The following is a 14,867-nucleotide window of genomic DNA, read 5'->3' as shown; positions in this document are numbered from 1 at the left end:
GCTTTGGCCTAGTCATTTATCCGCGCTGTGCCACAGTTCACTCATCTTTAAAAGGGAGATACTAATTAGTGCCTGGATGCCTTGTGGAATTGTGAGCACTGAAGTTAATACATTGTTAGGTGCTTGCCCTGTGTATTGGAAGTGTTCTGTGCATGGGGACAGCTTCCTCCTAAGCAGGATGGGCCTTCACAGGCCTTTGCGGTGTTGACCCTTCCTCTTTATGCCTTCAACTGCTGTTTGTATTTAGCACCTGGTGGGCAGGGGAGGAGGAGGAGGAGGAGGAGGAGGAGGAGGAAGAGGAGGGAGAACAGGAGGGGAGGAGGAAGAGAAAAAGGAGGAGGGCCAGGAGGAGGGAGAGGACAGCTTGAGCCCAGGAGTCTGAGGCCAGCATGGGGAGGGCACAGCTAGCAGTGCTGGGCACTGCTGCAGTTAATCTGAAGCCTCTGTGTCCAGGGTGAGGGGCTGGCTGACTGGAGGCAGCTGTCTGTGGACCGATGAGGGCTACAGTTTGAGCGATTTTGCAGGTCTTGGGGGAGGCCATCAGCAGTGACAAATTTGCTGTCTTTAAGGACATCTGGTCAGCAGTGCAGTGCTCGTGATTGACGGGTGATTAATAAGGAAAACCCTTAGATGCATGTTTCCATCCTGAACCCCCCTCTCCAGCCAGGGCTGCTGTCTGTGCAGCCGGCCAGGGCTGGGTCCAGCTGCACAAGGAGGCACTAGGCTTCCCCTTTTGACCTCTGCCTGTGAGTTTCGCTTTAGTTTTCCCTCTCTGTCCTAAATTATGTGGCGGGCAGCATGTTGGGAAGGCTCACATTTGCTCCACAGCCATTCCGCTTATAAGTGGTACAGAGCCTCCACTGAAGGCCAGAGCTGCGGCCTCAGCTCTGGCCCAGGTGCCCCTGGGGTGCACACTGCTGGGCTGGAGCTTGACTGGCTCTGCAGCCTGCATGCTGAATGCTTGGTGTCTGGGCTGAGACTCTAGTACGGAGCAATGACACTGCTAGCTAGGTAGGAGGTAGGTCACAGGGTAGGGCCTTTGCGGGACAGGGGTGGGGACCCTGTCTCTCCCTGTCTCAGTCTCCTGGCTCTAGAAGGTGCAGCCTTCCTCTTCCATGCCAGCCACCACATGTGCTGCCTCAGCACAGGTCCAAAGGAAAGTCCTGACCCAAAGCCACAGCAAGAACAATCACTTCCTTTGTCTGCATGAGCAGCCGCCCTCTCCGAGCCCCCAAGTCCCAACTCCATCTCTAACTGTGCCTGCCTGCTTCTCTTCTTCCCCAGGCTCAGGCAGCTGGATCAGCACAGCCAGGCCACAGCGCAGCAGCTGGTACAGTTGCTCAGCAGGCAGAACCAGCTTCTGCTAGAGAGACAGAGCCTATCGGAGGAGGTGGACCGGCTGCGGGCCCAGGTATGGGGCTCCCCAGCAAGGGGTGGGCATGCACACAGGCTCTCGGTTCTATTGCCAGTGGGGGCCACAGCTGGGCTCCCCACATCACCTGGTCAGCTCAGCTCAGGAGCACAGATGGTGCGGGAAGATACCAAGTCCTGAGCTGAGCCTGGTCCCGACAGACCCAGGTCCCTGGGTCACCTGGCCACACTGGGCCAGGAGTAGGGGTGTTGTGTGGTGGTGGTGTGATGCACGAGAAGGACAGGTGGGCGCAACCCAGAGGCCTCATCCTGAATCCGCTGGGAGAGGCCGGAGCCTGGCTGTCATCCACTTGCTCACTTCTCCTGGAACAGGCCAGTGAGATGACATGATCATCTCCATTTTGCAGATAGGGAAACTGAGGCTCGAGCCTAGGCAGCTAGCGAGGGGGGCAACTACTAATGGAACCCAAGCCTGACTCGACACCCTTGGCTTTCCCTGTCCTGGTTAGATTACAAAGGAAGCATCTAGGGGAGCTTGGAGCCTGGAGCGTAAAATCCTGTTTCCTTCAAAGTTGTAATCTGCTGTCAGAGAGGCTGTGCTTTTTGCCTAGCCTAGCAATTATTAGGAAACAGAGGTGCCGTGTGGCTCCCGGTGGCATCTGCCCATTCTTTGCGAGGCCCCAGGACCCTGCAGTGAGTACGTGCGATGGTTTGTTGGGGGGCAGCATCTGGGATGGAAATGCCGAGAAACTCTCCCAGTCACCTTTGAAGGTGACCGCGTCCTGATGGCCGGCATGCAGCTGTTGTCACGGCCTTCGCTGCTTTTCCCCACTCCGCAGCCACCGAGGGCCCCAGAGCAGCCATTTGTTCCATGTAGCAGCACAGCGGGTGCCTGTCCTTGGGCAGAAGCCACAGTGGGTGGTGCCCTGCCATCCCCGCTGTCCCTGCCTCAAGGCCACTGGGAAGAAGGTGCCAGCTGCGGGTCTGAGCCCACATCACAGAAGCAGGTGTCCGAGATGTGACGTATGTGACAGTGAAACACGGGCCAGGTGCCCCATGCCAGCCAGCAGTGTGTATCGGAACAGGACCCCGAGAAGCCCCTGGGGGACATCCTGTGGGAGACACCAGGTCTGGGAACAGCCTAAGTGTGGGTAACCAGAACATGGTTCTAGATAGTGGCAGTGTGGCAGGGTCCTGGCCACGTAATGTGACTCTTCTGTGCCTCAGTTTCCCCACCTGCACTGCAAGATTATGAAAAGGAAGTTGGAAATGGTGAGCACCACCAGGAGGGTCTAACAGACTTAGCCTGAGGAGACATGGGCTCTATTTCTCCTCTTTGCCCGCCGTTGGCGACCCAGGAGGTGACTGCCGGGGAAGGTAAAATACTGTCCTACACCACCGCCAACCACTTGGCCTGCACAATGTGGGCCTCAACCTCCAAGCGGGCAGGTCTTGAGGGGGCCCTGGCACTGCCAGCTGTGGCCCAGCCCAGCTCAGCTCAGGGTACCTCTCATGGGTAATGAGGCTCCTGTCACACATGGCATGACTGACTGCTGGCCTCAGGGATCCAGCTCTGAGGCTGCGGGCCAGGTAAAAGCTCGGAGGAAGTGTGGGCACCGCGAGGTCCCTGGGACATGGGCTCTGCTTCTCACGCCCCACAACTGCTTCTGGAACTTTCTAAACTCCAATCACCGACGCCGAGGAGCCTCTTCCAGGGCTTTGAAAAGCTGGCGATCACCAAATGAGTCGCAGCATTTGCACTGAGGGCATCTTCAGAAACCTCCAAGCCTAAAACAGAAAACCCCTCTGGAAAGCTAGCAGGTCTTTCTTCCCTTGCTCAAAGGGACAGAAGCGACTTGCCCACCTGGGCTACCTGACACGGCCCACCTGGCTGCTCTCTAAAGGGGCCTTTCACATTCACATATGACACTTGGACTTATTTTAAGAGGAGCCTGACGAAAGAAATTTAGCGGCAGCGTCCGCCTCCCCAGCAGAGCAGCACGGGCAGCAGAGGCCGCGCTGTGCCGTGGCAGGCAGGCCTCTTGCCCTGGCCTCACCCTCCAGCCCAGCCCGCGATGTCCCTGCGCTCTCGGCCCACGCTGACCCAGCCAGGTATTTCCGGGAAGCTGCCGCCTGCCGCTCCTGGCCGTCGGCCACAACGCCTTCCCCGGGACAGACTGCGGGCATCTGAGGTTTACAGCTGTCTTCATCTCCGGTTTGGGGCTGGTGTCGCTAAAGGCTTCCATTTTCTCAGTCTGGATGAATTAAGCATAATGGCTTAATTTTGCATGTTAAACTCTAAAACTCCCTGTCCACTCAATACCCAAAAGAGAATGGATATTTTCTGGCCCAGGCAGCTGCTCGGAAGCTGAGTCACACCCCTCCAATCGCTGCCTCCTTCGTTGGGGCGCTCGGTGGCCTGCGGCCTCTCACAGGAAGCGTCTGGCTGCCTCGGAGGCTCCTTTATGCCCCAGGCTCTGCTTCAGTTCTGAATGCCACGCACCCCAGCATCTGGCTGCCCCCTAGTCGCGGCCACGTCCTGCTGACCCCAACAGCCTGTGCCGAGGGGGCCCTGCTTGGCCCCCGAGCTCATGCGGCTGGCGGTTGGTCAGTGCAGGACCGGCAGACACTGACACATGGCTGCTTGCCTTGCTGTGTGTCCGGGGAACTCCTAGAAAAAGCTTTAGGTCCTGAAATAGCTGTGACCACCCTCACGGAGAGCAGAGTAAGGGAAGCACTGACCCCACTTGTCTGTGACAGGATCCACTGAGATCTGTGGGGTTACGCTGTCTCCCACAGATACACAGACATGGCCGGGCTCAGAGGACCCGCTCTTGGGAGACAGCATTGGCCACAGGTTGGCAACTGGGTAGAGGCCCGTGTCCCCAGGGTTTAGGCCAGACCCAACAGCTTGAGCAGGGTCGGGGCTCCATCCAGGTACATCTGCTCAGGAAAGGGGCAGGCAGCTGGGCAGGAAGTGGGAGTTTGTCCTTAGGGAGCATGGCGCCAGGACAGGGGAGAGAACAGAAAGGAACTGTCCACAGGACACCCAGGAACACCCAGTGAGGGGTGGCCTTCATGTTCGGTAATGGGCACGCGCAGCTGATGGGCGGTGTTGGTGGCGGTGATGGTGGCGGTGGCTCCGTCCTTGTACTCAGGCTGGGGAGGGATTCCCTCCCGGGGCCTGGGTATGAATCACTTACAGTTTAGAAAACAGAGTCGGAAGCTGACTTGTCAGTGGTTAATCAGTTGGCCCTATGACTTTTAAGCATTCTTGGCAGTGAATGTACTTTCTAATTTGATTTAAACTTGTGCATGGATCCAGCAGCCATATGTGATTATATTGAAGATCATCGGCATTATCTCCTTACACCAAAGGACTCATAGAATGGAGCTGAGAAACAAGCAAGAGAAACAGACACAGGCTGTGGAGGGGAAGAGAGGCCGGCTGGTGAGCAGGGGCCGGGAGGGCTCAGTCTGGACTAGGAGCTGCGCTTATGAGGACAGGGGGGCCCGGTGGCCCTTCCTGGAGACCCAGGTCTTTGCCCAGCTGACTTCCGGGCTCCCACGAAGTTAGCTACCTGCAAGACAGGTGGTGCCTGAATAGAATAGCAAATACACTGAATAAAATACATCACAAAGCCTCCTCCCGATCCAAGAATTTTTGGAAAGAATTCTAAATAGATGAAAACAAACAATTTGATTTCAACCAAATTGTTGTTTTGTTGTTTTTATCCTGATTTTCACCCGAATTGTCAGTCTCAAAAATAAACACTGATACATTCCCAGAAAATATTTTTCAAATAAAAACTGACTCTGTTAAAGTTTGCCCTGATTCTTTCAAAACTGTGTACAAGACACTGTCAACCAAAGTGACTTGCATATTTTTTTAAAATAAACTTGAACATATGCAGCTAAAATGTCATTAACTCCCTGCTGCCTGAGTAGTTTTAAGGAATGACATAAGACCCCAGGTGCTGTGTTCCAGCATAAGGGTCTCAGGAGCCTCTGGGAAACTTGGCCACTAACTCCAGTGTGGGCCATTTAACTGTGTTTCGGCACTAGGCGACCTGCGCTCAGCTAATCCCGCACAGCTCTCAGGCTCTGGTGAAGCCAGGCCTGCACTGCTGTTCTCAGTTCACTGTCCGAAAGGGAATCTTTTCAGAAGAATCATGGAAGAAAACTAAGCTGAATTGTATATGGCTTCAGATACATTTGTTCCACTTACTGCTTCCTGAGTCAGACATTACATTTAGCAATATAAATTCACAATCAAGATTTTAAAGGGAGCTAAATATTTTAATCCAATTAGACAAGTGAACAAAACACTGAATATTACATGTAGTGTAGATAAGTGGTTCTTGCCTTTAAAAGACTGTAATTCCGTCACATTACAACCCCAAATGTCAATGTTGTCTTCATTTTTAACGCTTTCAAACACGAGGCAGCTAGAGGCTCCGCGCTGCTGTTGGTGACACTGTCTGTCCTTTGGGAAGTCTGAAAATCTATTTACCATGGAAACATGGTTCACATAAAACACAGACACCTGCCCATGTGCAGAAAGTTCTTGGGGACTCCGGCAAGCAGGGAGATGAGGCGCTCAATCCCGCATGGCGAAGCGTGGCGCAGGGGGCGGGCCCTGTGGGCACCGGCACCCACACTGAGCCCTCTGGCCTGGCCTGCTCGCCCCACTGCAGCGCCGGCCTCTGCCCTTTGTGCAGAGCTACCTGCAGGCAGGCCTCTTTCCCATGTCCGCTCTGCCGCAGGCACTCAGGCCACATGCTTGATGCCTTCTCCAGAAGCCGGGCAACAAGGATGGTGCATGAGCAACGCTGGCCACACTGGCCTTGCTGTGAACGCCTGCCCTGCTCTGTAGCTGGCATCAGCAGGGCGAGGCCCTGACAGACATCTCCGTGGGGGGCAGCGCTGCCTGCTGACAGGTGTGGGCCTGCTCTGCGGGCACATTGCCCCACTGCTGCTGCAGGCTGGGGAGAGCATCTGCCCCCAGGCACGGGTGACTTCCAGGCAGACTGCTGAATTCCACACACAGGGTCCCTTCCCCAGCCAGGTCAGAGCAGGCAGGACCTGGAGCCTCAGAGTGGGGCGTGGAGGTCACACTGCCTGGGTGAAATCACAGCTGCGCATCCCTTCAGTCATTTAGTTTCCTGATCACTGATCGTGGCCTGAGCCCAACCCCCCACCCACCCAGCTTCCTGTTGGCAAGGAGCTGTAGGTGTATGTGACGTGCAGCTGCTGATAGAAGCACGTGAGGATCAAGGCCAGGGTGGGTCTTCCAGCCCCGAGAGGAAGCACCACGACCCTTTGTACAGATGCAAGGGAAGCAGTGAATGAGCCTGAGAAGCCTAGGAGCAGGAACACAGTTCTTGAGGGGCTGGGGGCAAGCAATGGAGAGAAGGTAAGGAGAGCAGGGCCATGGCCATGGTGAGGAGGGGACCAGGGCCACCATGGAGCCAAACTTGGGGCCAGCTTGGAAAGACCCAGGAGGGTGCGAGGCCCCTCTGTAGCTAGAAGCGTCCTATACCAGGCACCAGAGCACGCTTAGCTGTCATGGCCGCACAGTCAGATCATAGCTGCTAGAGGAGGGGCCCACTGCCTTTGGGAGGCTGCTAAGGGCTGGTATGATAATGAGGAGAAATCAAAGGACAGTTGGTGGCCAGAGCCTGGGGGACACACCACCCTGGGACCTCCCCTGCCTCCAGCCCTCTGCAACCAAGCAGCAGCGCGGGCCAACATACCCCACAGCTGGGGAACAGTTCTGCTCACCCAGAGCAACAACTCCTTTACTAAACTCCAAACTCAGTCAATCTCAGAAACTGGCACAAGAGTCCAGTTTTGTGGCGAAGGCTCAGGCTTTAAAGTGGGACCAAGGGGACCAGTGGGCACTAGGGGCCGGCAGGCAGGGTACATCTCTGTTGTCCGGGCAATTTCACAGAGCAGCTGCCACAGCATCCAGGGGCACTCAGCACCCCAGAGAGCTGCAGAGGGGCCTTGGTGACAAGTTGAAAGGCATCAGGCCGGGATGTTGGCTGAGGGCTCACACTGCAGTTCGCCCGCGCCGCACATGTACTTGTGTCTTTGGGCAGCAAGAGTGTGGTCATAGGCGTGGAAGGCGGAGCCAGCTGGACACGCGCATTCTGATACCCTAGGAAACAATGGCAGAACCTCAGCCTGCCCACGCCTCTGCCTCTGCACGAGGCTGCTCTGCAGGTTGCGAGGGGTCACGGAGAGCATGCTGGGGAAGCTTCAGCCAAGCTGGGGCATTCAGCACGGCTGGGACGGAAAGGGCTGCGGGGCAGATCCCGCTGGAGCCTACCATGGGTAGGCGCGCGAGCAGGAGGTGCAGCGATGTGCTGTGAGGATGAGTGCAGGCTCCCCCAAACCCAGACCAGATAGGACACCAGTGAGGACGGGGACAGCAGCTTGGCTCCAGGGAGAAAAGTCAGACTTCATTTGCACATGCCAGGGACCTCACATCTGTGCCATGCCACAGGGGCCCAGGAGCTGGAGGTGACCATCTCCGCAGGGCTGGCTGAGAGCCGGTGGGGAAGGGATGCCAGATGAGAGAGGACCGCATGGCCGCGGGGCACCGTGAACTCCTGGGCAAGGCCACTTTCCCGGGACTCAGATTAAAAAATAGAAACAAGAAACAAAAGGCTTGCAACATACTGTGCTTTTATTTTCGGTCTACCTCTGTTATCATGTGTGTGGCTGTTTTCTATCCAAATTCCCTTGGTATTTCTTTTAAAGTATGGTCCCTGTGAGCTGTGTGTGTCCTCCTCCTCCCTAAGGGTGGGAATGGGGACAGCCAGGCCACTGGGGAACTGGCGGGAGGGACACACAGTCGCTGTTGTGCAGAGCCACACTGGGTCAGTTCAACACACTGTGGGTTCGGGCTCAGTGGCCTCCTGGTGGCAGCCTCCCAACCCTGAGAGACCCCACTGCCCTGGTGGAAACCCTTCCAATCACAAGTTGCTGCAAAGCCCTCACTGGTCTCGCACACACTCTTGACATGTGAAGTGAGGCAGCAGACAGTGTTCCAGACTTCACTTGGGTGAATTCTTTTTTTTTTTTTTTTGTGGAACCGGGGATTGAACTCAGGTCCTTGCACTTGCCAGGGAAGCACTTATTCCACTGAGCCATCTCCCCGGCCCCGGGTGAATTCTGATTTTGGTTTCATTCTCTGTCCCAGCTTAGAACTCCCTAACAGGTAATCCTGGCAGAACCTGGGCAGACAAGCCCTCCTTGCATCTAGCTCAGAAGTGCTGTGGGGAGCAACAGGTCCACCACCCTTTCCTGAGCACAGGTCCTGGGTACAGGATGACCAGGCCAGGCGTGCTCTTACTCGGCCTTCCCATTTACCTGAGTGCAAACCGGAACAGGAAAGGCCCACCCTGCAGAGGTGGAGCTGTGCCACAGAGAACCATGAGTACATCCCTACCCTGCCTCAAGCGGGGCTCGGGCCAGGTGAGCAGCCATGGCCACTGGCATGCTGTGCAGTCACTGCTGACCCACGTGTTTCTTCCCAGGACCCCGTGTGCACGGTGGGATCCACCAGGAGGCTGCAGAACACAGGACCCTCCTCCAGCTGGTGGGAGGCTCTGTGTGAAAGTGCCTCTGCTACAGTAAACTGTGTGCAGTTCAACAGTTGACTTTGGCTCGTCTTGTGTCACCGGAAGTTTCTTAGGGGCCCTCGGCCTACATCCTGCCGTGTCCCCTCTTACCCTGTAATGTCTGGTTGGTGTGAGCGCATCCAAGCACGAGCCAGCATCTCCGCCTGGAGACAGATCAGATGGCTGCGTGGGCTTTCGACTGTGGCCAGGGGAGGCCTTGCATACAACCATAAATATGAATCTTCCACCACCTTTTCATCAAAATTTAGTAATAAAAAGTAACTAATGAGCAAATGAGAAGAAAAATCACATTAAAGAACAAAGATCTATTTAAACTTACTTTTTATTATCATTTTTTCCAGTTACCCAGCATGCCACAATCTGATTGCTGACCTGGATGAAACAGTGAAATAAATGCTTTACAAAGATATTTACATTCATCTGATTTGTACGTAATATGCCACAACATACCACGACCTTCCCAGGGCGACGCCACCTCAGACTGCACGGGGCCGGTCCTCTCGCCATGGTTCCTGTCCCTGCACTGCGGACGGCTAGAGCTGAAGTCTGACCCGGATGAGGACAGCTGCTGGCGGATGTTCTCAGAAATGGCTTTAAGTCAGTTTTGAGATACACTCATCTCTATGCTTGATTATACACAGGAATTTTAATAAATGAACTTTTAAAGGACTTGAATCAAAATGTTTCCTTATCTTGTAGTAGTGATGAACAAAACACACCAAAAAGGCACATATTTTAAATAGGCCAAAGTACGTAATCGAGGACCAAACTTTCTTCCCGCCGTTCACTTTTCTTTCCCTGCTTGTGATCTACCCAGCATCCTTCGCTTTTGTCTTTAATCAAACACGCACTACTTGTCATCCTACACTGTGTGCATACTCAGGAGACACCAGGAAGCACTGTTCTTTCCATTCTGCGAACAACAACAACAAAAAAGACAAAAAAAGTATCTTTGGCTCAGTGGTGTCAGTATTTTTCCCCCACAGCAGTACATGAGCCTACAAATGTACTCCGTGACATAAGAAAATTTACTTGAGAGAGTATATCAAACACCTGTACACAGATCATTTTAGTCTAAAATAGTATTTCTACTATACACAGTCAAGCCCTCAAATGCTTCAAAGGACTAAAGATGGCCACTGGAAGCTTGCTTTATCTGAGGAACGTGAGCCACCAAAGCCGTGGTGCAGCTGGGGCCAGCCCTGGCCCTGCCCTCCCCAAAGGCGCGGTCAGGACGCGCCGTGCGGGCCCAGCGGGGAGGCTGAGGGCGGCGGGCGGCCACGCGAGACGGCCGTCCTGTCTGGGCTGGGCTGGGCGCCCCGCCCGAGGCAGCAGCACTTCCACACCGAAGTTTCCGCTTCCACCAATGTGCCAGACGTAAAGGCGGTCACATGAGATATTTTAGCTGTCCTTAATTCTGTTTTAGGTATACTGTGAATAAATTATACAATATTCTAAAAATAGCACCTTTAAAGAATTATAGAGGTCACTTTATTTCAGCCTCCTGGATCTTCAACCCCAGTGGTTGTGAGAGAACAGCGCATGTACAAATGCCCCCAAATTTGGCTGTGTGACGTACACAGATGCCTGACTGACTGGTCCCAAAAGCCATTTGCTCTCTGGCTGAGTCACAGGAGCAAAGCCAAGTTCTACAACAGTAGCTTTATGAGGTAAAATCAGAAAAAGGCCCCATCCGGAAGGAGTCCACATAAATCAGACTGTACCAGCCACCCTACCAATCCACTAACCCTAAGTTCATTAACTGCCACAAAGTGTTAAAAATACACTCTTATGAAGGAAGTATGCAGAGCTGAACTTAGCAGGAAGACATCAATGATGAGCTACACTCAAGAATTCCAAACCATTTGTTGTGAGGAGGACTGGGATCTAAGCGAATCCCCAGGGTCCAGACCTATTCCGTCCTTGGCTTCACAGTAGATCTGTCTTAATCCCAAAGCTGAGAGCCCAGTGTCTCCCCTTTGGAAGTAGCCCTTCATCAAAGTTTGTATAACTGCACTATTGCCATTTTACTGGAGTAAAAATATCCCCATGTGTTTTCGGGCTAAGAAGAATTTACATATTTGCTATCACATCTTATTCTGGAAAGGTTAATACCAAGTGGGGCTGTTAAAAAAGTTTTTTTTTTTTCCAGAACAGTATTTAATTTTCTGAGATTACAGAACCACATCCAACAACAACAAACAGAGAAGTAGCAGATTGACATAGTGCTTTATTTAAGCTGTCTGTACGAAGGAAAATAATGTGCATCCCTATCATATACGTGTAAAAATACTAAGGATGTACAGTGTACAAAAACAGTTTCTTGTAGTTATTTCACATCCTTGTGGGTCATATACTTAAGGACAGAAGCAGTTTTAGTATGACCAACAGTAACAGTAATACAGTTTCTTGGTTTCATAGTTGTGTCTGCTTAAAATCCTTACCCAGGTGACCAAATCTTTCAGGGATCTAATGAAAGAACTAGCAAGGCCAAGAAATGTCACAAACTATAAAGCTACAGGGAGGTAATTCAATTACCAATTTAGAGGTTTTGTTTTTATTTAAATAAATACTTTACATTTCATGCTTGCCTGTAATGCACTACCAGGAGCAAGATAAGGAAGGTCTAGTGTGGACGGTACAAACGGTAGCAGCAAGTGTGTACACTGAGGTGTAGTATATAGACCCTGCAGTTAGTAAGGGAGGCCCTTACTTTTGTACTCTAGAAGAAGCAAGTGGCCCCACAAGAACAGTCAGCTTTGAGAAGCCAGAATCAGGTGTGGGAAATGGAAAACAGACTGGAATAATGCTGTGTGGTTGGTGTGGAAAGCGAAGCCGTGAGCAGCCCTTGCCAGCAGCCCACGCAGAAGCGGTCAGTGCCTCCAGGGCGGCTGCCTTGGGACAGAGGTCAGACTTCATGACAGTACAGCTGGAGTCTGCAAAGTGGGAACTGGATTTGGACAGGAAGATTCCAGGTTTCTGGCTGTCCTACTGCCAGAATGTGAAACGACAGCCATGGGCAACATAGGGAAGCCGCACAGCTGCCTCTGCACACCCTCTGCACTCACTCACGCCTTCACGCCACATGACTGGGAGTGACAGGAAGAAATCTCACAATCGATGCCAAGAACACACTTTCTGTGACACTGACGGCCTCAGAGAGGGCGACTGAGCCCTGCGTGTGGCTGTGAGGAGTGGCCAGCCTGGGCACTACCGGTGCCCATCATCAATCTTTCCGAAGTATCCTTGGCCAAGTCACGGAAATCACCTTCAGACTGCATCAGGGAGGGGAACCAAAACAACAAAAGCTCTGTGCTTCCTGTACAGTGTCGTGCTTTCCCTCTTAAGGAGCAAATGCTCTGAACATGAGCCACTCTCAGCCTTCTCTTCCCTCACCTGTTTCTTTCTTAGCAAATGGATGCAAGACAACTTAGAGGACACACCCTCTAGTCTACTTTGTCGCTGTGAAACATTCAACATAATTCCAAGTGAAAAAAAGTTAATCTGTAAGATGTAAGAATGAACTACCATTTACTGTAACTTCCTACTGAATGCTAAGGATGAAAGTCACTCAGGTAGAAATATGAAAAACTAGGACAAAATCTATGTCTGAATATGTCTTAGCTGCCTTAATAGAATGCCCTTAACCCCCGCCAGTCCAGCGGCCCACCCACCGCCAGCAGTGGTCTGCAGAGCTCTACGTCCACACTTCCAGCATCAGGAGGCTAAGACACCTGCAGATGGGTATGATTCCCTACCAGAAAGTCACTTGCTCTCTCACAAAGCAACCATGACACTACGTCGCGATGCAGTCTTCGTTTGGGAGCTGTTTAACTAGAATACATCTCCGTGGTCGTTCCAGGGAGCTTGTGCCTCCGGCTCGCCACAGGCAGGGCTCCTGCCCCTTGGACATCATAGGCTGCTTTGGGAAGTGTCAGCTCCTAGCACCAAAGGGTTTAATCTGAAGATCATCATTATGAAGGAGAAAGATGAGGTTTGCATCCATGTCCCCGCTCAGTGAGAAGTGTTGGGATCTGGAGACATGAGTATGTACAGAACAAAGCTAGAGGTGTTCTTTCTGTTTTGTTTTCCCTGATGGCTTAGTTCAGTGATAAATGTACCTTGATCAGAATGAACACATCAGGCTTTTCTCTTCTACTCACTACTTCATAAATGCTTGCAATGTGTTCATTTTGCCAAGTAAAGTTCACTTCTCAACATCATTCGGGCCTCAATTTTCTTCATTCTGTTACGTTGCCAGGTCATCCTATATTTTAATTCTCAAGTGAACAAGTAGCAACAGCCTTTTATTTCACTAACCCCTTGGCATCAATAGTTGATTTTCTCATTTTCAGCATCAAGGGATTAAATGACAGAATCTCTTCTCCCAAAGCCGAATTCTGATCAATGTGCACAATTTCAGAAGCTTATCAAAAAAATTTCTACACAGGAGGACAAGTGCGTGATGCGCATCAGTGTGTGCATTCCTTGCACGTGGGTCAAAAGAAACTGCAGTGAGTCTATTGCATGGACGCTGGAGCTGCATTTGCTAACGACATACAATTCTTCATCACTAAAAAATAAATACTACTGTAATACAAACAAAATCATAAAAGGACATTCAAAGTTTTAACATCTGAGAAAAAGCTAATCACCTAAAACTGAAAAAGTACAAAATTAAAACTAATAAGGCAAACACCTGTTGGTTTACCTTGGTGTACAATTTTGGTGAAAGCAGGATCATTATACCTGTCTACATTCTTCAGCCATCAGAGGTGATAAATATCAAGACGGGAAAAAGGTTGCCAGGCGCAGGGAAAGATGCTCTCTGGCGCAGAGTGTACGCTAGACCCTTTAGGTGACTGGGAGTCTGTGTATGTGCCTTCGCTCTCGTAGAACAACGTTCACTTGCCCGTGATTGCCTGTGAGATCTGGACGTCCACACGTGATACTGGGCTTCCTTCGCAGTATCCGAAAGAAATGAAAAATGCGTGTGCATCTTACCAGTTGTTCAGTCCTCTCAAACGCTTGCTAGTGAACTCCAGCTAAAGCCTAGCGACATACCCTTACTTGTATGCGCTGGTCAGAGTTGCTTCGCTAAGCTTGTGCATATGCACATCACCACCCTTCACAACTGCTTGTTTGGAAATAGAAACTAAATCTTCTTAGTCTAATTAGTTTTTGATTTATCTGCTAGAAAGTTAAAAAATGTACCTAGAATCAGTGTATCTCATTTAGCCTTCACTGTTAGGGAAAAACGAAAACGAAAGATCAAGATGACAATTTGTGCACAGATGAACAACAGTGGGCTCGGGACTTCCACAGATTATAAAATTATTCCTTAAAGTTGCTCTAATAGTAAGACAGTAGCAGCAACAGCAGAGACCTTAGACTGAGATACAATTTCATGCAAAAAACAAAAATGGGAGTGTGTCTGTGTACGTGTGTTCTCATGGGGGTGAAAGGTGGCGAGGGGCGGAGACCCTGGGCTGTCTGGGATGTCAGAAGGTGCCCTGCTGCCTGTAAGAGCGAGGACGGTGGGGAGGTCCGGGAATCATTGTCAGTGATACATCTAGGATGACAGTGAAGTAGCAGAATGAAAGGCTTATTCTCGTCCGCTTGCAGAATAGGAAAACTGAGGGAAGTGCGGCCGCCTCTCATTGTCCACGCAGTCCATACCATCTTCATCGTCTGTGGGCAAGAAACAGCTATTTTAATTTTATGTTTGTTTTTGCAACATTATGTCTGTTGTTTATTTTTTTAATTTCTAACATAAGAAGGATTAACAGAGACATCAGCTCTCATAAATGTGTTCATCAGTAAAACATAGTAATTATATATTTT

The 14,867-nt window shown here is 51.5% G+C and overlaps 2 protein-coding genes across 5 annotated transcripts in view; one reads left to right on the top strand and one right to left on the bottom strand.

Moving 5' to 3' along the window:
• Positions 1–9,964, top strand: part of Sdccag8 (serologically defined colon cancer antigen 8) — a 220,526-nt gene extending 210,562 nt beyond the window's left edge. For all 3 annotated transcript variants that reach the window (XM_023710182.1, XM_004626832.2, XM_023710181.1), the window contains 2 exons: positions 1,285–1,411; positions 9,365–9,964. In XM_023710182.1, the coding sequence (XP_023565950.1) occupies positions 1,285–1,411; positions 9,365–9,394 (157 nt within the window). In that variant the 3' untranslated portion in view covers positions 9,395–9,964. The remainder of the gene's footprint in view (positions 1–1,284; positions 1,412–9,364) is intronic.
• A 1,118-nt stretch (positions 9,965–11,082) lies between these two features.
• Akt3 (AKT serine/threonine kinase 3) overlaps positions 11,083–14,867 on the bottom strand; it is a 284,685-nt gene continuing 280,900 nt past the window's right edge. For both annotated transcript variants that reach the window (XM_004626833.2, XM_023710180.1), the window contains exon 14: positions 11,083–14,714. In XM_004626833.2, the coding sequence (XP_004626890.1) occupies positions 14,629–14,714 (86 nt within the window). In that variant the 3' untranslated portion in view covers positions 11,083–14,628. The remainder of the gene's footprint in view (positions 14,715–14,867) is intronic.

The sequence above is a fragment of the Octodon degus genome, unplaced genomic scaffold, assembly GCF_000260255.1.
Source record: "Octodon degus isolate 3935 unplaced genomic scaffold, OctDeg1.0 scaffold00017, whole genome shotgun sequence".
Classification (NCBI taxonomy): Eukaryota; Metazoa; Chordata; class Mammalia; order Rodentia; family Octodontidae; genus Octodon; species Octodon degus.
Note: the sequence above shows the minus strand (reverse complement) of the source record. Positions and strands in the feature narration are given on the sequence as shown.